General features: G+C 36.5%; 1 protein-coding gene across 14 annotated transcripts in view; it reads right to left on the bottom strand.

Annotated features, from left to right (window-relative positions):
• The window catches only part of ADAM22 (ADAM metallopeptidase domain 22), a 225,008-nt gene that overhangs the window by 7,277 nt on the left and 192,347 nt on the right, over positions 1-25,384 (bottom strand). The window contains exons 26-32 of one of the 14 annotated variants that reach the window (XM_043463389.1): positions 23,334-23,351; positions 16,391-16,585; positions 13,992-14,092; positions 13,581-13,647; positions 11,252-11,362; positions 8,945-9,031; positions 2,869-2,992 (exon numbers count right to left, since the gene is read on the bottom strand). In XM_043463389.1, the coding sequence (XP_043319324.1) occupies positions 2,869-2,992; positions 8,945-9,031; positions 11,252-11,362; positions 13,581-13,647; positions 13,992-14,092; positions 16,391-16,585; positions 23,334-23,351 (703 nt within the window). Of the gene's footprint in view, positions 1-2,868; positions 2,993-8,944; positions 9,032-11,251; positions 11,363-13,576; positions 13,648-13,991; positions 14,093-16,390; positions 16,586-23,333; positions 23,352-25,384 lie in introns of those variants that run through there. The other 13 variants (XM_043463390.1, XM_043463392.1, XM_043463391.1 and 10 more) reach the window with 13 other exon arrangements.

Raw genomic sequence — 25,384 nt, 5'->3', positions numbered from 1 at the left:
GTACATTTCATTGATCTGGGGACGTTCTGAAAATTCCATAGCATAGACAGCACACCGGATCAACTAAATCAAAATCGCTCTGGGTGAAACTCAGGCATCAGCATATTTTTAAAAGTCTTTCAGACAATTCTGTACAGTCAAAGCTGAGAACTATTGGCCTTAGGAAAGTGTGAGCCCATTAGTACCACCACTGCCCTCTTAAAAATCATTGCCCTAGGCCTGTGGTCAGCTACACACGCTCCAAATCCATTGCTATCCCCTAAACAATAGCCGCTCTCAGGAGCTGACACATCAGAGTAGAACAAGGCATCCAGGGCAGGATGTCAGTTCCCTAATTCCCTCATCTCTCTCCTCTCCTGGCCTCTGCCACCATTTCTTTACAGCAGCCCTATTCATATCTAATTTCTAAAATGTTCGGTAATTGCCTTAATGGACTGAAAACAAGCTTGGCATGATCAAAGGGAAGTGCCATTCAGTTCACTAGAGAAGGAAGACCAATTTTAAAAAAAGAAAAAAGAAATCAAGCTGATAAAATATGTTTCCAGGCAATATGATCTGGGCATAATTATTATGGACGTGAATAAAGAAAGCTAAGACCAGAGTGATATAGGCTGAATCCAACTTCCATGCAAATTCCATTTTTACAGGAGATCTGGGGCATATCATAGTAGGATACCTAATGGGTTTCTGAGTCGGGGAGGAAGAGAAACAGCTAAGGGGCTAAGTGGGAGTTTCTCTACAGATTTTCTTCATATGTTCTCTTGGCTCTTCATGGAAATATTCTGTTATCTGTTTGAGGTCTGCTTTATATGTCCTTTCCATTAAAAAAAAAAAGACACCAAATCTCCCAACTGTGAGGCTCTCTGCTATGGATGACACCTGTTGATGGAGACAAGTTATAATGAATGGTTAACCAGGAGGTCTGCAGGGCATCTGAGGGAGAGAAGATCTCGATCGATGCCCAGATAATGGTGCAAAGTAGAAAAGAGTTCAGACTTCGGCTTCAGTGAGCCCAGTTTCTTCACAAATGGTTAAAAAGATTAACCATTAAGTTACAGCTCACATAAAGCAGAGAAGAGCAAAGGAAAGACACTGGGGAAACCTGAAGGCCACGATTAATCCAGTGAGGAAAGAGGAGCAAAGAATTGCTAAGCCATCGCTTTTAGGAATGGGCATGACCTTGACTGTATCTGGATGGCTGTAACGAAGTGGTTGCTGACAGGCAGATCTGCTTTTTACATTGTCCACAGCCCACGAAAACATTCCAGAGACAGGAGTTGCCTATACTGTAGGAATCTGCTACATGATCATGTGGCCATTCCACAATGGATGGAACCAAGCAGACCTTTCACACAATGTCCCCAAGGCTACAATCTTCACAGCCACCCCATTCAGCCTAGAGATAAGGCCATGGGCCAGCCATTTCTTGTGAAGGGGGATGTCATTTCCATGGGCTCTCATATGCAAAAACCCACACCCTAGCATGACAACAGGTGAGTGAATGTCCCCAACTAGATAAAAGAAACAACAACGTAGACAGTTTACCACGGAGAAAATGTGGGGTGTTCTACTTCAACAACTCCCTGAGGAGGGAAGGAATAATATCACCTAAGGTTTCATTACCATATATTTATGTCACCAACGACTAGATGCCTACTCACAACTCTTTTTTTTTTTTTTTTTAAGGGACAGAAAGCTGAGTGATGAGAATCTGAGATATCTTTTTTCTTTCCATCTTTTACCATTTCCCATCTTAACATATGTAGGTAATTTTTTGTATGGTTAGTAAAACACCACTTATGGTTTTTAAAGTCTTTTTGATTATAGTGATCTAATCACTTAACAAGATATGTTTTCTTACTGATTCTGAGTTGATCAAGTTAAAATTCAAATGATCCATGTTTACCTTGAACCCTATGATTTAAGTTCAGAATCTAAGAGGCTCTGAAATATCTTTCAAAACCAAAAAGCCTAAGAACCTGGGACCCACTAGCAGATAAATCTGTCCAGGCTTTTAAAGCTTCATTTTAATTTTATTTAATCTCAAAATTATTTCTGAGATCAAAGTTACAACATAACTAACCACAACAGAGCCTGCATGTCAATAAAGGTAATTATTCTTTAGTTATTTCTTTCACATTAGTCTCTGAGGGCTTGTCTGCCTCTCTAGACTCAACTATATCTCACATTTTGCACAATGGAAGTGTTCTTGGGAATGTTGTGAGACTAAGAGGACTTGGTGTTTATATGAAACTTCTGGTGAATTATATTTTTATAAAAATAGTAAACTCCAAATATGTTTTTAATTTTTTAAATAAAAGTTTGCTAAATTTCACTATATTCTTTGTTATACTATTAATCTTACAGATTTTCAAGGCTCCTTTCCTTGCATCTAAATTCCACCCCCATTCCCAAGACACTGATCTGATTTCCTGTTATGGGTTCCTAGTCCTTAAATCTTGTTGGGTGTTATTTGCCAGTGAGAAGTCTAAGTAAGCAAACTGTGCATTGAAATAAGGTTGGTTTACTTAATCTCTAGAAATTTCCAGGTATATGAAAAAACTGATAAAACAAAATACAGTCTCTGTTTTATCTATTCCAGAGTGTAATATATTAACTTTGATGAATAACAAAAGACACAAATAAAAAGAAGTGAATGATTCATACATGCCCAATACTTCTAAATTCATCAGTAATGAAACAAATTTGGGCCCAAAAGCCCCAAGAACTATTTTTTCAAACTCAATTTTTTTCATGTTCTTACAAACAGAAAAGCAAAAAATGGCTCTCTCTTTTAAAATATCAACTCACAAATAAATGATAATGACTGAGGGTGTCAATATGTGGATGGCAGAAGCTCTCACATACCCTGGCACTTGGTCGGTTCACTTTCTTGTCCTCATCAGGAAGGGGAGGCATTGGATAAGGGTATTTTCTGCTGGAAGCAATAGACCCAGTTGACGAAGAAGGAGACTTGGCAGGAGATAAAGTCCTGAGACGTTGAGAACACATGAGATACATATTATGTAATTGCCTAAAATCTTTTCAAATTCTGAAAAGTGGGTTCAGAAAGAACCCTCTAATTTCTACTTTCATAGGCACTACTGCAAAGATTTAACTACTGGGATCTACTCTGTCATTCACAACGCTGGAATGCTAGCTAGAGTTTATCTTCCTAATTTCACAACTGCAATGGATTATTTAAATGTTCACACACAGAATCATACCTTTCAGCTAGAAAGTCAATAATGAGGGTTTTTTTTTTTTAACAGAATTTTAAAAAGTTAAAATGAAGAAGAGATTAAAAATATTCTAAGAGCTCATAATGGTAAATTAAGTGTACAGCATATTAATAGTCTGTCTTATTTTATGACTTAATGTAAAAAAATTTAGTACAGTAATTCCAATTGTGTTTTTAAGATCTTAAAATATGATGCAATTGATACATTTATTAGTTACTAAGTCACACACCAGTTTATACAAAACTCATGCATTCAGAGGCCCGTGTGTTAGTTGTGACAGAACAAAGGCAAATACGAGGGTTTTAATAACAAATTAGTAAACATGCAAGCGGTAAGGAGTGCAAAGTTCCAGCCAAACAAAGAGTCTGATGAGAACATACAAAAATGGTCTGATTAGTCCCTACAATCATCATAGTTGTATAGGGGAGGATTCTAAGCCATGGACATAGATCTTGATAACTCATGTAGGGTATACTTGTCATGTCGATGAGGTGGCAACACTTTAATGACTGGAATTTTTGAAACACAACAACAAAAACTCTTCTTATTTGGTTAACATGTGTTCTCATCACGGAGATATTCCCCATGAAAAATTTGCATGACCTCTTGGTGTATTATACTGCTCTTGTTTTATTCAGCATGTACAGTGGTAATATCTGTGACTAAGCAAAGCACACTGGAAAAGCCCATATCTGCTATCTTGTCTTTAAAGTGAAAAAAAAAACCCAGCTGAAAATGAAGAACTTACACTGTGTCAACGAAAAATAGGCATGATCATTTAGCCGTAGCTACCCATTTCACGAATGTTACCACTACATATTCATGACTCCTCAATTCCTGGTGCAAGGTGGTAATGGCCCACATCACTGAAGTGGGTACACCTCCGTGCTGGAGCACCTGGGACTCGTTCCAGTGGGTGCATCTCACCTGCTGTGAGTGGCTGATTCAGCCTGTGAGTGTCGGTGGTGGGGTAACCTCGGGTAGAGGGAAATCACCTGACTGTACTGTCGCTGCTGCTGCTAAGTCGCTTCAGTCGTGTCCGACTCTGTGCGACCCCATAGACGGCAGCCCACCAGGCTCCCCCGTCCCTGGGATTCTCCAGGCAAGAACACTGGAGTGGGTTGCCATTTCCTTCTCCAATGCATGAAAGTTAAAAGTGAAAGTGAAGTCGCTCAGTCGTGTCTGACTTAGTGACCCCAGGGACTGTAGCCTACCAGGCTCCTCCATCCATGGGATTTTCCAGGCACAAGTACTGGAGTGGGGTGCCATTGCCTTCTCTGCTTGACTGTACTGCCTGCACCAAATAAAGATATCTTCTCCTCCCTGATTCTAAATTTTCATTCCTATCCACAGATTATTCTTTGCTCTGGTTTTGCTGTAGTTTTCGAGTCAGTTTCTATTTTATGGACACTGAATTCAAGTTAAGGTTTGAAAATAATTTTTCCCACAAATCCTGAGATTTGATTTAATTTTAAGAATCAAGAATGACTCAGTTTACTTTTAATCTGTAATTCCTACTGTTTCCTCTATTTTTGGAAAATGTCCGGGACCAAATGGTCCTTCATGTGAACTGTCAGAATACTGCAACTCTTTGATGTCTCTTGTATTAAAGCCCTCCACTGAAGAGAAGATGGGTGGAACTAAGAATATATAAATACTTCAAATCCTCTAAAGTATTATTAAAGCAATGTACTACTGCATCTTTTTCTAACTCAGAAATTAATATTTGTGGTTTTTTTTTTCAATTTTAGGAAATCATTTCAAATAGGACTGTGATATTTAGGAAACAAATTCAGTATGTTCAAAATGAGCATATACATTTGTATTAAATATTTAAATACATCCTTCTAAAATTAGGGATATTAAACTGAGTTCAGATTTTTAGCCTAATCACTACTGATAAGACATCCAAGTTCAGAAAAAAGAGTCAGGGACACAAACAACTAAATCTCGTTTACTTTAGGGGATCATACAAACTCAGTCATCTTTTTAACATGTTGCTGTGTGCATGTGTGTCCATAGCATGGGGTATTGGCTTCTAGCTTCAAAGTCATGCCAGCCATTCACTTGGTCATGGTTCCAAGTGACCAGCTTTGTATACACACAGGGCCATTCCAATGAGGATGCTGGAAGTCCAGCTTCCCCCTCAAATATCTCCCTGGCCAAAGCCAACAATGAGTTAAAAACAAAGAGGTATCCTCCAGAACCTCAAAGAAATTGCACATTTACTACTCCTCTCATTAACACACCAGTTTAACTGACACTTGGACCCTAACAGGCAGAGAAACCAAGCAGCCCAGTTTAGCAGAGGTGAGGGGCTCAGGTCTAGGATCGAGGGGTGTGTGACAGCATCAGGGGACTATCTTGGGGGATGCAGAGCACCAGAGCAGGAGTCAGAATAAGAGCAGAGAACAAGGTAAGGTAGATTAGTTTAGGGAAAATGAAAACAAACTTCAAAATTTTCACAAATATCTAAGAAAGATGTTTCTTCAAAACCGCCTCTGGGCACTTTTCTGAACCTGGCTACTTGCCTGGTGGTTCCAATCTGGCTTTCACAGAAAACCAAGTACTGACCCAGCTCATTCACTTTACAAAGTAAACTCCGGACAAATGCTAACCATTATCATTACGGCATTTTTAAAAATCATAATAACCCATAATCATAACAGGTGCCATTAAGAATTACACAGTGAAGGTATGTCCATGTGCAGATGGATTGTGGAGTATTTGGGGGCTACATCAGACCTTCTGGGTTTGCCCTCTGTCCACAGACAAGGCCAATCTTGGTTCACTTCTGTCCCTCAGAACAGGCAAAAACCAGTCACACACACGTGAGACAAATGCCCACCTCTTAATTCACTTGGCTGTGTTCATATGCAAATGTTATAGTAGTCTGATGGAAAAGGAACAGATGTCGGAGTCAGAGCCAGGCTTGTAATTTGGGTTCTGACACTTACTAGCTATGTTACCTCGAGTTACTCTTCTGCCTCGATGTTCTCCATACACAGAAAGGAAATAAGAATGCCTACATCTCATGATGTTGCAAGAAATAAAGGAACAATGCAGGCACCCAATACATGACAGTTATTATCACTAGTTTCTCTCCAGAGTTATTACATTTCCACAAGATCATGGAAAAGAACTAACAAACCACGGGTGAAGTGAGTAATCAAGTGAGTAATACACAATACTAGGAAACCTTCCAAGAGCTGGTAAAGCACTGTCACCAGCAGAACTGCTCCCAGGATCTAGCTGTGAAAAGATAATGCGCTCACTGTGACCTCACCTGCTCCTTTGTGATGATCTGAATATATACTGACAACAATTTGAACAAATACTGTCATATAAGAACTGGGTAAGGAAGCCCAAGCAAGGCAGTCTGATCACTCAAAATCTTCCTGCATTGGCTTTGCTCTTTAGAGTGACATAGATACCATTTTTCTTTTTTCAATGCTGGACTGTCTTTTGGACAAGTTTGCTGTAGTCAGAGTCCCCATTGCATTTTGATAAGGATGCCACAAACCCCACACCACATGGGTGATTAATAAAGTGACCTTTGCCCTCATTGGTGGTTTTGGCAGGTAACCCTGAATGACCTGGCGGCAGACGAAGCAGACCTGAGCTTAAGCATAGGGTTGGCAAAGCATAAGCCTTTGGGTCTCCTATGTGAGGCTTGGTGTGGATGGACAGTGGATGAAATTCACTCTGTTGTATTAGTATCACGTGTTCTAAGCCCTGGACCATCTCAATTATTTATCACCTCCACAAAAATCCTGTGTTGACTTTCAGGTCTTACAGGCATAACCCTTATTAACCCCCAAGTGACAGTTAACTTATAACCCTCCACTAAATTTTATCTAGCTTTTAAACACACATATGTATTTAATAAGGAATTCTTCATATGACTATCCACTGTAGGGACCAACGTCTCACCACGAGAGGAGATAAAGGAACCCTCTACCATTGCCCTTGCAGCTTTGCACGTGCAACGGGGGAAGCTGAAGCATTCCCCCATCCAAATTGCATTTATTCATGCAGCTTCTGGGCAGACCTGGGTGCTGATTTTAAGAAATGTGAACTCTGCTCTGGGAGCCACATAAACTACTCAGCTCACCCAGGGGAGGTGAATCAACTCTTCCGGAGTACCATTTCACAAATCACTGTTACAAAAATGCTAAGTCCATTTAGGTAATGTAAGCCCTACCCCATATGGGACCAAAGTCACTGTGTTACTGTGTTTTGGTTCCATGGCTAATACAAATTATAATCTGCCCACAAGCCTGAGGAAAATAGAAAGGAGAAATAGGACCGCAGGTGAGCCAAGATTCCAAATAACATTCAAAAGCATCTTACCTGTCTTCCTGACGCTGGCCATCTGGGGAGCTACAGGTGAGGTGGGATGTTTGAATGTGAGTGTATGTGTATGAAGTTCAGTGCAAAAGTGGTAGTAGCAGAGGGGCAGGGAAGAAGGGGGAAGATGGGGTATAAAAGCAGGAGATATTTTTGTGAGCAAGCAGGGTTATGCTTTCCTTGAGTTATATGCAAATGTATGGATCAAATTAAAATGCAGGTTGGTCTAATCATTTTCTCAAACTATACGTGTCTAAACTAAATGGTACACTGGAAGAGAAAGTCCACCTTTTATGGGTGCTGAGAGTTGAAAACACACATATTTTGATATCTGATCAATGCTGACCCAAGTCACGGCAATAAGGAATCTGAAAGCTAACTGCTGAAGTTATGCTCTGAAGAGATAGTAATTGAGTCTATATTGCTTCTCTACATTAGTTGTCCACCAAGTTGTCAGATTTAAAGCATATGTTTACATCCAGGAAATCAGTTTGATATTGTAAAGAGAAAAAATGCCATTAGGAGCTCTTGGAAATTCTCGCTGACCTCTAACGTTAACTGAGCTGCAGTGAATTGAGTAAATTTGCTAGTTTCCAATATAAAGGAATACTCTGTCTGCTTTTCTGTGAATCAAGATCGTGTTTCTGACCTTTTTCCTGGTTCTACCTGAAGGGTTAAACAACAATATTCTTACTGGAATAAAAATTTCCTTAGAGGCTTTTTTTGAGAATCTTTAAAACCCTTCTCAGCACAGCTCTTCTCTAGTAGCAAATGGCTGTACTGAACAAACAAAGCCTCATCTCATTCCATACTCTCTCTTGTGGTCAACAGTATCTCGACAATTTTCAAGTTCCATCAAATAATTGTTTTTACTGAAAGTAAAATTCCACTACATTTCATTTCATTACTTTTCATGTTTTTCCTTGAGTTTTTGTATGTACTATGCACTCTTAAGGCAGTTAAGTAGGAAAAATGCATTGTGAAACTGCTAGGTTCTAGAAATTAAATTGTTCAGGTTAATAGTGCTTCTTTATTAGTGGAAAGTATGCTTCATGCCCATAGAACACTACATAGCATAACATGAAGAGAAAGCTACTAAAAAGCTCAAGATGGTGATAGGGACATGCACTAAATGGCAACCCTTTCAAATATGTTCATTTGAAACATTCAGAAAAAGAACTAGACTTGCTCATGAAGCCAAAAACAGAGGTCAAAAGGCAGCAAATAAACAAGAACCTTTTCCACCTATGGGAACTTGTATTGGGAGATACAAGATAGAAAACCAGTCACACAACAGTATTTGTATGTGCTGGGAGAGTTTGAAAAGGATATAAAATTAATTTATAAAATACCTAAAGTATGGTCCTTCAGTGTTTTTATTCACATCTTCTACCCACTTAGCTACATTATAGTCTCTTTTGAACCATGGGTTTAAATACCTGCAGAAAGCAATGGAAGGAACAAAGAAAGCAGAACAAGATAGAAAATCTGAAAATACACAGCACAAGCTTAGCAAGGATGTTCTTCACCCTCTAAATGCAAGTGACTATGGCAAATAAACCAGGATGGATGCTGGGTGATTATGAGGGAGTCTGTACAACACCATGACAATTAACTCGGCTACAAGAAGGCTCAAGGCATTCTAGCATATATTCAACCTTTCAGGGAAAGCCTTTCCAGTGGTTTCCCAAAGTGAATCAGAAACTCTCTTTCAGAGTAATGTCAGCAGCCCCCTTCACCCACCTCCAAAGGCTTTTTCCAGGCCACCACTCATTTTTCTCCTTGGCTTTCAAATGATAACGGGCCTTTTTGAAAATATTCAGATGGCTGCAATTCCAACCTGGTGTTTCAGAATATAACATCCCAAGAAGAATTAAAAGAAGCCAAGCTCTCTTTCCCGTATGAAAGGAAAGATTTTACATGGCTTCTGTCTCATTCCTGAGAGCAGATCTCAAGCTGGAGTTTAGGAGAAAGGTGATCCAGCTGGCTCTATAATGAGCAGAAAGGGTCCCACTCTTCTGATCCTGGAGCCCCAGCACACAGTATGGTCCCAGTAGGCCTCCATGATCTTGAGCTGGGTTTGGCAACTTAGGTGCAGCTACCATTCCATCCTTCCTCCCCTCTGTGCACTTCATATTCACGTTTCCAGTAGGAAATGTCTCAGAAGTCGCCTCCTGAGTAACTGATCACTGGGTGAGTGACTGCCAGAGGATAATAATGACCTTAGCTAACATTTTCCTGGTGGATCTGACAAAGTCTCCATCAGAATATTGCACAAAGGAAGATGTTAAAGGCAGTAAAATTATGAGTACAAGAGTTTTTATATTTTTTTCCAGAGTTTCTTTTGATTTTTACCCTGGGAGCCAAGCAAAGACACATCCTCTTAGAATATGCCCTTGTCAAATACATAAAGATGCAACAAATTCAGTCACAGAAGAATTTGGAAATTTTACACTGAGATGTCTCATTTAAAAGGTAACTTCCAGAGATACCATAGACAATGAAGATTTAAACTCAGTAAAATGTTTAAAGTTATTTCAAAACAAACCAGGAGAAATTATAAAATATACTGCTTTTTTTGTGGTTAAAGTTTGCTTCTTGCCTCCATATTCAGTTTTTTTTTTTTTGTAGATACATTTAAATCAAGATACATTTCCACAGTTATATAAACAATATTAGATTATATTTCCATAGTGCTTTCCCTCAAGTTTCCCTTTCCTTTTTAGTTATAACCAATGTACACTACAAAATAACATCACCAGTTCCCTCCTAAGGGAAGGGTTTGCTTGCTTTTCATGCTTACAAGACCATTTTTGCTAAGATAGTGTCCGACTTGGGCACAACTCACACTTCTTTTTGCCTTTAGCCACAATCATTGCCAACTTGTGCTTTTGACAGAGATAGCCAATTAAAACTTGCATAAAGATTTCCACTAAGACTCTGAACAAAAAGAAAAAAGTCAAAAAGCAAGTGCAGCCACACATAAAGGCTAGTGAATGCTCTGGCCTGGGGAAAACTATAGAAAAAGCCCATGCAGCTGTTACCAGGTGAAACATAGCCGCACAGCAAACTGTCACCCACAGGCAGCCGGCCACTTCCAGGAGGAGACATGTGTTCCCTTCACTGTCAATCTTAGAAGCTCCAAGGAGCAGCCGAGGCTGTCCCAGGAAACCTACAGCCATGTGGCCTGACTTGCACAGAGGCAGGCCTTTCTCTCCGTGTCAGGGAGCATCTCAGAAAGCTGTGATCACTTCACGCTAGGTCACTGAAGAGAGCTCTCAATCGAGGTTCCCTCTGGGGATGTGCCTGTGAAACTGTCTTCACAGTGGGCCTCCTAATAATCTCTAGGTCGTGCTGGCTAGAGTGATGAGATTTCATCAAATTGCGATGCATCTGCCTACGTGGCTTGACTTGGCTTGTAGCGCAACATGCAAAAAAAAAAAAAAAAAAAAAATAGCGTTCAACAGGATAGGAGAGCCCTTTGTGTTCTCCAGAATGGAAAGGCAGAGGAAAATTAGCCGGTGCTGGCTGGACCAGGAGCACCTCCGAGCAGACGTTGGGGGTCAGTCAGAGATCAAGTGACTCTGCTCTCAGCCAAGGAAGGGACTTGGAGGGAGATTAAGTGGCAGCCCAGAATAAAGGGGCAGGTGGAGACTGACCTGTGATCCAGACTCCCTGTCTGGGGGCTGTCAGAGCCCCCTGAGCTTATGCCTTGGGATGGGACTGTCTGGGCGAGGGAGTGCCCAGGCTCAGGTGCTTGGGGCTCCCTCCTGTAAAAACACAATATATAATACAAAGTCTAAGCCAAAAACCTTTTGTTTTTACATCATGTACAACAGTGAGGAAGATGCAAAAGCTTTGAGTGGAAAAACAATACAATAAACAAGGACGTTTTATAGCATAGTATGCATTTGTGGTGCACGGTTTCTTTAACGAACTCATGTTTCATCATCCTTTGGGATGATCAAATACTAAAGGGAATGTTGAAATACTGGACCTGATAGTAACTCTTAACCTAAAAAATAATTTTAAAGATATGTTTGTCTGTGGTCATACTGCTCCTCTTATAAGTCACACAAATGATATTGTTATATCAGATACAATTGCAATTATTTAATAAACATGGGGAGTATTTAAAAAAATACTGTTGACATAATTCCTGATATGTTATGTGTTAAGATTTATTTTAGGAAAAATAAAACAAAACATAGTGTCTGGACAATAAGGTATATGAGAATGTGAGAAGTGGTCAGCTTCACAAACTTGGTTCCATTTAGCTTATATGGGTCATGTAACCAAATCTGAAAGTCTGAAAAATCTGAGAGCATCCTTAATACTTCTTCTTCATAATGATGACTCCATTATGATGACTTATTAAATGTAATAATTATCTCAAAGGCAAGATTTCTCAAGGGCTGTCTACAGTATCATATTTGTTGCATGATACATAATTTTTAAAAAATAAGTGATTTGCTAGAAAATGTCACTAAACACCAAGTATTCCTTGGGTCCTAAACTCATAGCTTTAATACAATATTGGATATTTGGTGGTTGTTCACTTAGGAGTTTTCAAAGCCTTGTTACAGGAAATACTGTTAAAGCACTACACAGCTACACAAGTTCTGAAGAACATTCAGCAGTTTTACCTGTACTCTTGTGAGCAACTGAGATAAGCTAAGAAGCTCTTACCAGGTGACCTCATGCAAAACAAATCAAACATTCCAAGAGTTTATCCATGATGAGCCCTAGAGCATCCAAGCGCTTTGGGAATGTATAAGATAAACTCTAACAGATTAGTTATTTGTGATGGAGTTCTATGATGCCATTCTGGACCATGCAATGGTATCACTGGAACCTATTTATTGCTGCTAAGGTAACATATCCTCTAGTAAACTGACAAGCCACTTACAAGACAATACCATCAGCAGGAAGCTCCAAATTTCAGGGCAATGTTATTGTCCTGGACTGAAAAAGGTAGGGTATATGATGGAAAAGCTAACATGAGTTTCTGACAAGCAGTGAACAAATATCTGCTATTCAGATTTTTAAAGTATTAAGGCATGAAGAAGCAATAGAGATCCAGGGAATAATCACTAGCACTGCAGTGAGAAATAAGTAAAAAAAACCAAAAAACAAAAAAAATTAGGTAGGTCCAAAAAGTATGGTTAATTAAAACCAGGTGGCAAGGTCCAGAAGAAAACTAAGGATGTGTTTTATTCCATGATGGGAGATAACGGTTTTAAGAAGCTTGGTTTTGCTTGATTTTTCTCAAGTGGAGAGAGAAATTTTAAAAGTGTATGGTGTTTGCCTCATTATAAATGACTTTAAATGTAACTGCTAACCCCATCCGACTTAAAAAAAAAAATGTGGCTATCATTTAAAATACAGAGTGCTGCATTCAGTGACAATGATTCCGTTAAAGAGCAAGTTTAGGGAAATACCCTTTTAATTGTCCTCAGAAGGAAAATTTAAAAGGGACCCATATTCCAGTAGTCTGAGAGAATGCTTAGATGGCCATGAAGCCCTGGGAGTGGTGGTTTCACACTGCGAGCAATTCCCATGCTCTAGTACGGTGGAAACGTCCCCCTGCTTCTAGGCTGTGTGAATATTGGGGAGAGGAAAGGTGACCCCTCTGAAATGGCTGGACCCCGGGTGATGAGAAGAAAGGAATGTTATCAAAATTCCCTTCAAACGGAACCAAAACACCACAATGGCAGGTTACTGGAGGACAAGGCCTGCAGCGAGGGTGCGACCCCCCACTACCAGGGGGCATTGGTTTGGGCACAGTTGCGGAGATGCCTATGTAAAAGAGAAAAGCCATGGTTAATTTTAAAACAGCAAAATAAACAAATAAATAAAAGGATTAAAAAGACAAAACCAAGACCCAGAGGCATGGTTTACAGTTCTTTGATGATCAGGTTAATCAACATTTCACACTAATTGCACAAGACCTTGCAGGGTCTTTTTCCATTAGAGGTTCAGACTTACTCAGTTGAATTAGATCGAGGTCTAAATCTTTTGCCTCTGATTTTCTTTCTGTTGCCTCCCAGGTTACCTGAAAAAGATGGTTTATGGCTAGATTTGAATATAAAAAAACAATTGTTGTGTGTTTAAGTACACTGTATTTCAAGTGAATGCAATTCACAACAGCACCAGCCCAGAACATAGGACTTCAGAGCACTGTGCAGCCTTCTCATGTACCCAGCGCACGGGTGCTACCAAATCCTGTCATTTCCCAGCCAGAAAAAAAGAACTGGATTCTCTCATAAGAAATGTCCTCCTCTCTGTTGGGAGAAGAGGTGAAGAACTAGTGAAAAAGAACAAGTCTTTACAACCAGGCACCACACAATACAGAATTGAGGTTATTTGGACAGATGGGTTCAGAATGCTGCCCTATACCTTGCCAAGAGTTACTCCGAGGTCGTCCATTTTCACAGATGTCTGAAATATGTTTTGTGTCTGGAATCCTTTCACTCCAAGAATGAGAAAGTCCATTTGACCTGAAATTGAAAATGTGTATATACTGTTCAAAAATATAATCAAATGAATGTGTTGAAATCAGTAAGCAACAATTCTAAGCATTACTGAGGACTAAAATAAATCAAGAAAGAAAAAATCTGAAATGAAAGAATGAAGAAAACATGGAAGTCTTCATGAAGAAGGCAGAATTACACAACATTCAATTTAAGAAAAGTCAAATACAATGGAACCCCATTACAAGAGTTTGTAATTGAAAAGTATCAGGATACAGTGCAAGCCAATTACATTCCCAAGAACCACATAGAGCAAATACACTACATATTTCAGTTACATAATCCATGCAGCAAGAGTTATAATGGGGTCCCACCATAGATGTTTCTTAATTGTAAAGCAATGGCTTCCATTCAAGTATTATGAGAACATGGACTTCCAAGAGATTTCAATAAGAATTGCTCAGTTGAACCTGGTTAACCTTTATCAAAGATTAATCTTTACCCAAACCTAATATTTAGGTTTTCTTAAACAATAAAATTATTTTCTGAAAATTGGCATTTTTCTCCACTAATATGCACCCCCTCCCAAATATGGTACTGTTGGTTAACTGTCCAATCACTGAATTGAGTCAGAGGTTTATCATGGAGTTTTCTCTCACAAAGTCCATGTACCATTAAGCCCTTCTGCTCTTTGTGTCCTGCCATCTTTAAATGAACTGTCTACAAGAAGCAAAATTTACACACCTACCTTGAACCACATAAGAAAAGCATTTTGACAAACTGCATATACTTAGGAGGAATCACATAATTTGGTACAATATTTAACTGTTTAAAAGTCAAAACCCATTGAGATTTTGCTAAAATCTGGTAATGATTCAAATCAATATTTTAAGCTCTTCTTGAAGTACTTTAGAAAATAGTGCTGTAATTTAAATCTTTCCCATATATCATTCCAGTTAACTGCTAAAAACATCTATTTTAAAAGGAAGCTTCTACTAATGAATGAAAATAAATGGAACTCAGCATAATTATTATGTAATTCCCTAGATTTTTCACCATCATTTGCTAAGTATAGAGTGACTCCTATTTTGTACAAAAGAACAATAGAAATTCTCCTGGAATTTATTGATTTCTACACTTATTTACCATGTGATTTGATTTAAAATTGAATATTTGATCAAGAAAATATATACTATGAGGATTTTAAGAAAAGATAATTCTCTTAGCTAAAAAGTACCCAATGAATTAAATAAAATGCTTGAACATCCTTCTATAGAATTGTACTCCTTATGTAAAGACTAATAATTTAACTTTAGATTTAAGCAATATTATTCGAGTAAAAACAATCCTTTACGCTGAGGACAGTTCCACAGAGTTCCCAAATCTCACTAATTCCTTCCATTTTTTTCTATTTTTCCTGATGTTTATAAAGAGTGAGATCCACTGCAGAATTTTTGCAGATTACTTTATTTAGAACTCCAGAAGAGATCATGTTTCTTCTCAATAAACTAGCAATTTCCTTTTCAGTCTATAAAGGAACTACTGTGCCCAAAGTATACATTACAGCCCTACCAACAATTTTAAAGAAACTTTTCCAGAGGAATATTTAAGTTTTTTTTCAATGTGAATGAAGGTCTCATTTTCTAAAACATTCTATTTATTTCTCTGTCAGCTTATTTTATTAAGCATTTATAAAGCATGCAGAATTTTAAATGGTCTTATATACCTTAAGACCACAGAGCAAGAATACAGTCTTCAAGTTTAAGACATATAAATAATATATTAACCCCATCTGGACTGCTATAAAACTCAAATATTAAAAATGCTTAAATTAATTTGGCAACCAGCTCTAAATTATAAAGTCTAGAATTAATCATTCCAGGAATGAAAGGCAAAATCATAATATTCAAATATACGATTCACAGAGAAGCAATCGTTTTTTCACAGCAAGCTTAGCTTTGATAAATTTAAACTTAAAAAAATTCAATGCAGCATTTATATTATCAGTTTATTTTAACAACTGCTTTTACTGAAGCATGACAGTAACCTTTTTCTTTGACTACCAAACATGACATAAAGCTCACCATTTAAAATACAATAAAATACGATGTGTAGTTTCTGAGGCAGTAGAAGAGCAAGATTGGAAAACCCTGGAGTTTCTATATAGACTTAGGGTTGTTATTTGCTTAGTTTTCTTTTGTTTGGTTTTCTGGCCTGATTTGTTAAACCACTGGTTCTGAGCATATGGCATTTTGAAGTAGAGTAATCAAAGAACAAAGGATACTATTTTTTAACATTCAAGAAAGAAGGAAGAAGTAATCAAACCTGCTGCAAAATAATGAAATGTTCTGACTAATGGAATAATGTGTGATGGAACAGGTAGAAATCTGAAAATGCGACAGAAAAGCAGACCTCTTCTTAGAACTAGATGCTGAGTTTGTGCTGACTCCAGGAGGAATGTCGCTATAAAAAGAGTCGCCATCTCCAGGCTTTTTTACATAATCTCCCTGGGGTAACTGTCTAAGGCATAATAAACATTTCAGAGTCAGAAAACAAGACACACACATGAACACAGACATATACAAATATTATTTTAGGAAAAAAGAGGTAGGGATAATGATCTACATGAATCAAATCTATAACAACATGTAAGATTATTAATAAATGTGACAAGTTAAAAGTCATTCTAATTGTAGAGGTCGGAAATGCAATCACTGAAGTCTTTACAATCTGGATGAGTATACCCTTGCTTCATGGGAAAAATATGAAAAGATGAGGTTTTTCACTGTAACTTCATTACACTTAGAGATGTTAATTGCCATTTTGTCTTTAAAAACAAACAAACAAAAAAAAAAAACCTGGTGCTGAAGGAGACATATCAAGACAGACAGTCCTTGCCCAGATAAGGTATCCTTTTTCTCACTGTAGTGTGTAAACTATTTGTAATTTCTAAATACTATAAATGTAATCTTGATTTGGCCTTAAAGGAACTGATTGATTTCTAAACTGTTCTATAATTTAATCCAAATAAATTATTTGAATTCTCTATTCAATCTGGGGCCTCACTATTCATTTAGCAGAAATATAAAGAAATCAAAAGAGATTCAAATGTCAATCAAAAATGTAATTCTATAACTGCACACTAGAATATGTAAAGAAAGATAATTTAACAAGAGGAAGAAAGAGTTGAAAAATAATGGAATTCTTGTTGATACTACAGAAAGATAATTATAGGTGGCTGGTGAATGACCTCAATTCTTTATCTCCAACAAGGGAAAAGCTACATAGTCTGCACTATTACCGACTTCATTCGCTCTGATTTTGAATTAACTGAGACTGGAACATATTTTTATTACTTCTGCTAAGGGAACAGGGTAGAAAACTTTAGATAGGACTGCCTTGTCAATGCTCCTACTTTGGTAGTTAATCTGATCTTTTGCCAGTGCATGACCCCCAGACAGGCATGGCTAATAAAATTTTACAACTGACATAAAGCACCTGTATTACCTTGTGTGATCTACCTCTCCCTTTAAGGAAATCAAATTTCTCATTAGATTTGTATGTAGGATTAATATAATTCTTTGATACATATTCTTTCAAAATATTTGTGACTTCAGATCATAAATGAAATCTTTTTTTTTTCTCCCAGGATATTATGAAACATTAATTTATAGAAAAGACATGTAATTCCCATATTTATACTGTTAATAACACAAATGATATATCTGTTTATGGAAGAGATCTTTAACTCCCTGGAATAATATTTTCTGTCTTGCCTCCTATCAGTAAAATGCTCTATCAATTTTTTGAAAAATAAAATCAAAGTTTTGTAAGTTGCCTCAGGTAGGATAATTGCCTTTTGTATCATACCAATACTTATAAAAGAATGCCAAAGAACATCCCATTAATGTTACATTTCCAATGATAATCTTTGTGGTTAACAAGTCATTTTTATCACTATTACCTTTAATGATAATTTTTATATGCTGATGAGATGTGCCTCACTAAATTCAAATTTATATGCTGTGCTTACTTGCTCTGTCGTGTCTGACTCTTTGCAACCCCATGGATTGTATCCTGCCAGGCTCCTCTGTCCATGGGGATTCTCCAGGCAAGAATACTAGAGTGGGTTGCCACGCCCTCCTCCAGGGGATTTTCCCAACCCAGGGATCAAACCCAGATCTGCACTGCTGGTGGATTCTTTACCGACTGAGCCACCAGGGAAGCCCAACAATACTGTAGTGGGTAGCCTATCCCTTCTCCAGGGGATCTTCCCGACCCAGAATTCAAACCACGGTCTTCTGCATTGCAAGTGGATTCTTTACCAGCTGAGCTACCAGGGAAGCCCATAAATTCAAATCAAATAAATACAAGTTGTGACTTTACTTGACTTTGCACCCAAATTACTCTTTCTTTACATGGTTCTGGCATTCAGGCATTTACCAAAGGTTCACTTATCTGAGACTGCAGGCTTAAATGGAGTGCTTCTCACAATGGATGGGGCTCAATGATTTTGCCTGTTTATTTAAGCATGGTTTACAAATCCTTCAATGTAATTTCTCTGCAGTCTTTTACTTTTCATCTTTTACACTGCACACAAACATCCCAAATGTTACACATGCCATAAACTATGGGCTTCAGTCAAAGGGTTGAAAGGAAAATTTAAGTGCAGTGAACTTTAAGGGGCATGGCTTTGCTTTTATTATCCCAGGCAAACTAGACTCATCTCTATCTCTACCATGAAGTCTTCGAAATAAAGAAATTACACTGCATTCTTCTTAAAATTCCACAAAGAATGCATGTAACTCCTTCACACAGTAAATGCATAAAAATGTTAATAATAACAGATGATAAACTTTGTTAAAGATCTTTTAATACTATTTAACAGCCTTCACTGTCCAGAAATTTATTCTTTTCTCAATATCCAATTATATCTTATTACAAACCTATTTCTTCCTGATTAACCTTTAGTGAAGATAGAGAATATCAGGCCCCTATGATCAATAAAATACTACCTCATCATTTGTTATAAAAGACTATAAATGACCAAGTAAATTATAGCTTTAAATGTGTTAAAATTGAATTTATTTTTCTAGTCTTTATGCTTTTCTTCCTAAATTTTACTAGTTTCATAGAATTTTGGAATTAGGTGGCCTGATCAGTACTAAGTTTTATAATGGAAAAATTACCTCAAATTTCCCACATCACAAGCAAATATTTTAGACATGTGAATGAATTTTTCTATAAATAATAACCAAAAGAAAATAAAAATTATTTAGCTAAATTATTTTCCCTCAGAAAGGATTCCTGTTGTAAGAGAAGTCTGATCTTTCCTTAAAGGGTCTGCTGAACCATAATATTTAACTTAATAATCCTTACACATACTCAAAATGAGATCATAATGAAAAAAATTAAGTCTTAACCTTAAGACTGAAGGAGGCACTTTTCCAAAGCTTTGTTGGTGTCTGGGCTGTCTGCTATTGGAATTGTCACATTGCTGTCTGAAGAAATGTTGTGTACTGTGTACTAAATCAAATTGACAGATGCATGAATATCACTATAATAATATTAAAAAAACTAAAAAACTAAGAGAGTCTTGGGGGAAAAAAGGAGGGAGGTTTACAAGCAGAAAATAAAGTGGCTAAAACAGGTAAGAGAGAGAAAAGAAATGGGGAAGGGGGTTTCTGCTTAAGGTATGGATCAGGAAGATATGAACTAATTATTTATTCTGATTCATATTATGTGTGTTCAACAATGTATGTTCACTTCAGACAAAAGAATATTGCACCTGAATAAGGATGCTTTATAAATCCAAGTTTAATGCTTTATAAATCCAAGTTTAATGAATTCAATTAACTTGAATTAAATCCAAGTTTAATTGCACCTAAATAAGGATGCTTTATAAATCCAAGTTTATCCTATTGCTATTTGCAAAACTGCCTGAAAACTAAAATTCAAACTTCTAATTTTTATTGCAAAGTATATAGCTGCTAACTCCTAAAGCAATTATGCTAAAATAAAATTATGCTAGAAACAATAGCATCAACTGAAAAATAGATGGAGGCCTTCCTTCCTGGAGATTTTAAAGAAAATAATCAATAGTCATCCTTCTAACTAGATGATATCTAAGAATTCTCCTTGGCTCCTCAGTCCCATGGCTCTACCCTTCACAAGATGACACTGGCAGATTTTTATTTATTTATTTATTTATTTTTGCCATATTCATGGCATTTGGAATCCTAGTTCCCCAGCCAGGGATCTAGCCTCACCCCCTGCACTGGACCACCAGGGAAGTCGCCAACTCTGGCAGATCTAAAGTGATATAATTCATGTACGAAGTTCTGTCTCCCAGAATGGGGCTTCTATCTTTTATTAGGCAGTTTATAAACAAAAAGAAAAAGAAAAAAAGGGCTTGCTTCTAATCTTTTGGCCAGACATGAAATTAAACCTATCACACATTCCTTCAATATAAAGAAAACCTGGGGGACACATTCTCTGGTGGGAAAATTTACCAGGTTATCAGGTTTCTTCACAGAATTACTCGCCTGACATTTCCAGTTATTAGAAAGTTATGCTGAGTTTGGCATTTCTGAGCCATTGTATCATTAATTAAAGAATCTCATAACTGGCTACATACTTAACATGTATTTAGTGTCAAAGCAAAGCTGTATGTTCACCAATGCTTTCACACCAGGATGTGTGGGCCTCACTCATGTCAGGAATGCTGCCTTTCTCTTTAAGGACAACCATACCTACCTATCTCTTTCATCTGAGGATTAGAGAAACACAAAGTCTTCAGAGACCACATATTAATAACTTTCCTTACTAGAATGCTTCATAGATTACAAAGAACTTCATCTGCATTTGGAATTGGGTAAAGTTCAAGTGATTTCCCAAGACCACATACTAGCAGGTAGATTTCTGATTCATTCTAGATTGATCCTTCCACCATGGAACCTCAGAGCAAAACTTAATTTAAAAGCAACTCAAATTTTTTATTTCTATTCCCTGGCATCCTTTGGAATTGGGCACATCTTTATTGGAATATCTTCAGATATTTTCACAAGATTGTAAATTTCCTAATGTAGGCTTTGGCCCATTGGTCTTATCACCTTCTCTATAACCACTAAGATACATTCTAATAAAAAGACAGTCCTTCAGAAGATATTTATATACTCACAACTTCCTAATCTAAAGTTCATTCCTTGCAGCTTCTCCATTTTAACAATTATTATATAACTATATATAATACCTGGAAAATCCCATGGACAGAGGAGCCTGGTAGGCTACAGTCCATGGGGTTGCAAAGAGTCAGACAAGACTGAGTGACTTCACTTTCACTTTCACTTTTCATATAACGCTAAGATTCATTGGCTACAGACAATCATAAGAGCAAAATAAATAAAATTTGTGCTGAAATATATAAAAAAAATAGTACCTGCTGAAAAGTGACAACTCTCAAAATATGAACTAGACTTCAAAGAGTGTCCAGATTGATGAAATGGTGACTCAGTATTCATCATATACTGATAATACTCCCAGGAGTACCAGGAGGCATGAAATTACATCAGGCACAAAAAAGAGATTTCTAACAAAAATTTTCTTAACTGTACCTATGCATATATTGAGTTAGAATAAGAAACTGGTGCTCAAGTTTACATATTTACCATTTTTTTTTGTAATATAGGCAATTCCTTTATTCTGGAAAATAACCTCTGGTGAGAACACATCTTAGAGCACCATAACAATTTTGCTTATGTTACGTATTTATGACACTGTGCTTTCCTTTTCAAAGAGTCAGCAATATTAAATTACACTACAGCCTTAATTCTTACGGAAATGGAGTTAATTCACGTTTTTGATCTTTGTAGTATAATTTTACTTTTCACTGAAGAAAGCCACCAAACTTACATTTCTCGTATAACTGATCAACATCTACCCAACAGAAAGCATAAATAGCTTTGGCTCTTCTTCAGTGTTTTTTGGACACAGAGTTTAAAACATGTCACAAAGAAGTCTATTTCCTTTATTTAAACAATTTTATTTCAGTTTTACTTTCTCCATTAATGATAAAAGTCAGTGACTCCAGAACAAGGTCATTATTTTCTAATATCTATGGCTAACTGGCCAGGATCTCAACGGGTACCCTGTGGGTACCACTTGTGGCTAAAGCCTTATACAGATTTTAAATTATAACTTAGAAGGAAACAGAACAAAGTTTAAAATTCTAGTTTGTGAAAAAAAAAATGAAAGCTGTGGCTAGGGTCTGATAAAGTGTCACATTTATTACATCTTATTTCTAATCTGCCTCAGACATTTCCTACAGTTGTGGGAAAAGTTAGGAGCCTACATAGGCATCTTGAGTACAAAACTAGTATTATATGATGTGGTCTTAGACAGTCAATTTCCAGTATATTTTAATTTTTTGGTATCAATAGTTAATAACAATTATAAGTTTTTCAACGTGAAAAGTGAGAAGTGTACCTCAACATGAGCTAATTTAGATTTGGAAAAAATAGCAAGTTTTACCCAACTACATGAATGCTTTGTATCTCTTTAGACAGTGCTGGCTAAACATAGATTTTAAGGCTATGTGAATAGAGTGACTTTATGGGCTTTTTATTAAAAAAAAATAGTGCAGTAGGCAGAAATTATTACTATGCAAATTATTTCTTTCAATACCTGTATAATTATCTAATCTGTAAAAAAAATAAAAAATTCTTATGCAGAGATAAAACAGATTGCTCAAATGCCAAGATGCTCTCCTGATCACAATAGTGTGCCTATATATATTTTATCATTCATTAATGAAAGCTAGTAAAATAACAACAATCCCTAAAAATAAATTCCTTTAGAAATCATTGGGCAAGAAAAGTGTTATAAAGGTGAAGAAAAGCCAATCAACTAATGTAAACAAAGGTGACACCTTAACATAAAGGAATTTTGTTTTAGGTAGGAAAAAATCAACTTCTAAATATATATTACTATAAAAGTAACACAAATAAGAATGACTAATTATAGTTTTGTTGGATGACAAAACCATTAAAACTAAATAATGATAGATCTATTTTAAACTAACACATTCCACGGCAACAGTACTAAAATGATCATTTCAAGGCCATGAAAAATCAAGATTAGTTTATGACCACTACAACATAAAAACAAAAGTAAACTTAATTTATAACGGTATGTATGAATTCCAAAGATGATAACAAGATTTAAACCTTTTGGTTTTCAGGTATATGTTCAGATTATTCTTATCACATACCTCTGCTCTCGATAGTTTCTTTTTATGGACAAGAAGAGAGAGAGAGAGAAATAATTAGTTACCTAAAAAAATACATTAAGAGAAATCACTAAACATAAAAGCATTTGATGAAAGATCTCCACTAGAATTTCTAATTGCAGAATTAAAATGAAGATCAAAAACACAGTCTCCCCCCAACCTCTGCCTCACACACACACACACACACACTCCCATATACAAATTTCACTTCATCTTTTGAAGAAATGACACCAAAGGGTTAGTGACAACATTTTCAAGTAACCATTGTTTAAAAGCATAAAGCTTCAGTTATTAAAAAGTAATTGTTCTCTCAATGTCAACTGTATCATATTAAACATTTAGTAATGTCCTAAAGTCAACCTTATTTCAAACACAGGTTTTCAGACATGCATATTGATTTAAATAAGGAAATTAGTTAAGTTACTTATATATATTAAATGTGTTTTCATGCAAATAAAAATTATAATTCATTCTTTTTGGAGTATATGCCACAAACTAGAGCTCTTCCTAAGAATTTCAAATATGAAAACATAAATGTACATAAGAACATTTTGTGTATGATAGAACGAGAATTCACAGCTGTTATGGACCTCCCATGTCATCACTACTTACTCACTGAAGTTTCACTGAAAGTAACTGTGGTAATACTTTGTTTAAAGTCTCCTAAAATAAAATTGCATGAGTTTCAGAATAAACCATTCTGAAGCAAAAATGTGTTCTAGAGAATGTGGTAAGGAGGTGCCAACGATTTTTAATTTTTAAATAAAACAAGCTAATTTCTATCCTGACCTAACTAGCTGTCAATATTTTGAAGACTTGTTGGAAGGTCAAGCAACAAATAAGTAGGCTCCTTCTTCCAAGATCAAGACTAACGTTGCCGTATAGATTTTGTTTGTAGCACTTTTACCTGCCAATCTATTCCATGAATTCTCTGGTTATCTTGCTTAATAATGAGCTCATGAGAGTAAAAGTGCCAATTTGATATTTAATATTTTTCATTCCTGAAACTATCATACACGGGAGAAAAATAAGCCTAAATATTTCAATTCAACATGTTTTACTTTTTATCCTCTCAAGTTGATTACCTGAGCAATCCACCAGTTACAAATGAGTATTCCTCATTTCCTATTCTTTCTATTACCCCAAGACTTGGAGAAGGGGTAGAAAGTTTAATTGGAAGGATTAATGAGAAAATGAGTTCTCAAGTCCTAAATTTGCTTGGCATTTTAAATAGAATACATGAAACAGCATATTCATGAATTTAATTACTGAATTAAAATGTCTACATTCTTATTCTATTTTTATACAAATTCTGAATAAATGTAGTAACACTAATACTTTCATCATTCAGGTTCAAATTAGTTATGAAGAGAATACTGTGGTATGAACAAGATTCTGCAAAGTACATATATTCAGAAACAAAAAAGTGAAACCACTTAAATTTCATAAAAATAAGAAATGATATACAGAAAAGTATTTTTCATTCTAATCATTAAAACAGACACGGACAATTTCATTAGCAGTAGGATTAGATGTTCAGGTTTCATATTTTCGAAAGGATAATTTTTTTCAAGATTGTAAACATGAAATACCAGTTTGCATCAATAGGTGGCAGAAAACTAACAGAACTAACAATTTTGCTTTCCCTCTCCCATGACCAAATGAAATCACTGAGCTACTTCAAAATAGCAATGGTTGTGATGGCAATTACTACATGAGCCTTGCACAAGGTAAGTCAAGGAAATAGTGTGACACCAAGATAGGGCTAATTCACCTGAGGTATAATGACAGCTCAAACTGTAGGTACAGAAAAGCCTTTCTTTCAGACACATAATTTTATACTCCAAATTTTGCTGAAATCAGCTGGTGCAAATATAAGCATGCAAAGTGCCAAACAATCTGCACATTACAGAGGCATTTGCTACACTACGCTAGGCCATGTTAACTATATTATGCTAAACTTTACCTTGCTGTCTGTGCTATTTGTTAACACAGCCTTGCACAAATGTCTTTCTGCATTTTAGTACTTACAA

Source organism: Cervus canadensis, chromosome 3 (genome assembly GCF_019320065.1).
Source record: "Cervus canadensis isolate Bull #8, Minnesota chromosome 3, ASM1932006v1, whole genome shotgun sequence".
Lineage (NCBI taxonomy): Eukaryota > Metazoa > Chordata > Mammalia > Artiodactyla > Cervidae > Cervus > Cervus canadensis.
The sequence above is the reverse complement of the archived record's forward strand: the minus strand, read 5'-3'. Positions and strand labels throughout refer to the sequence as shown.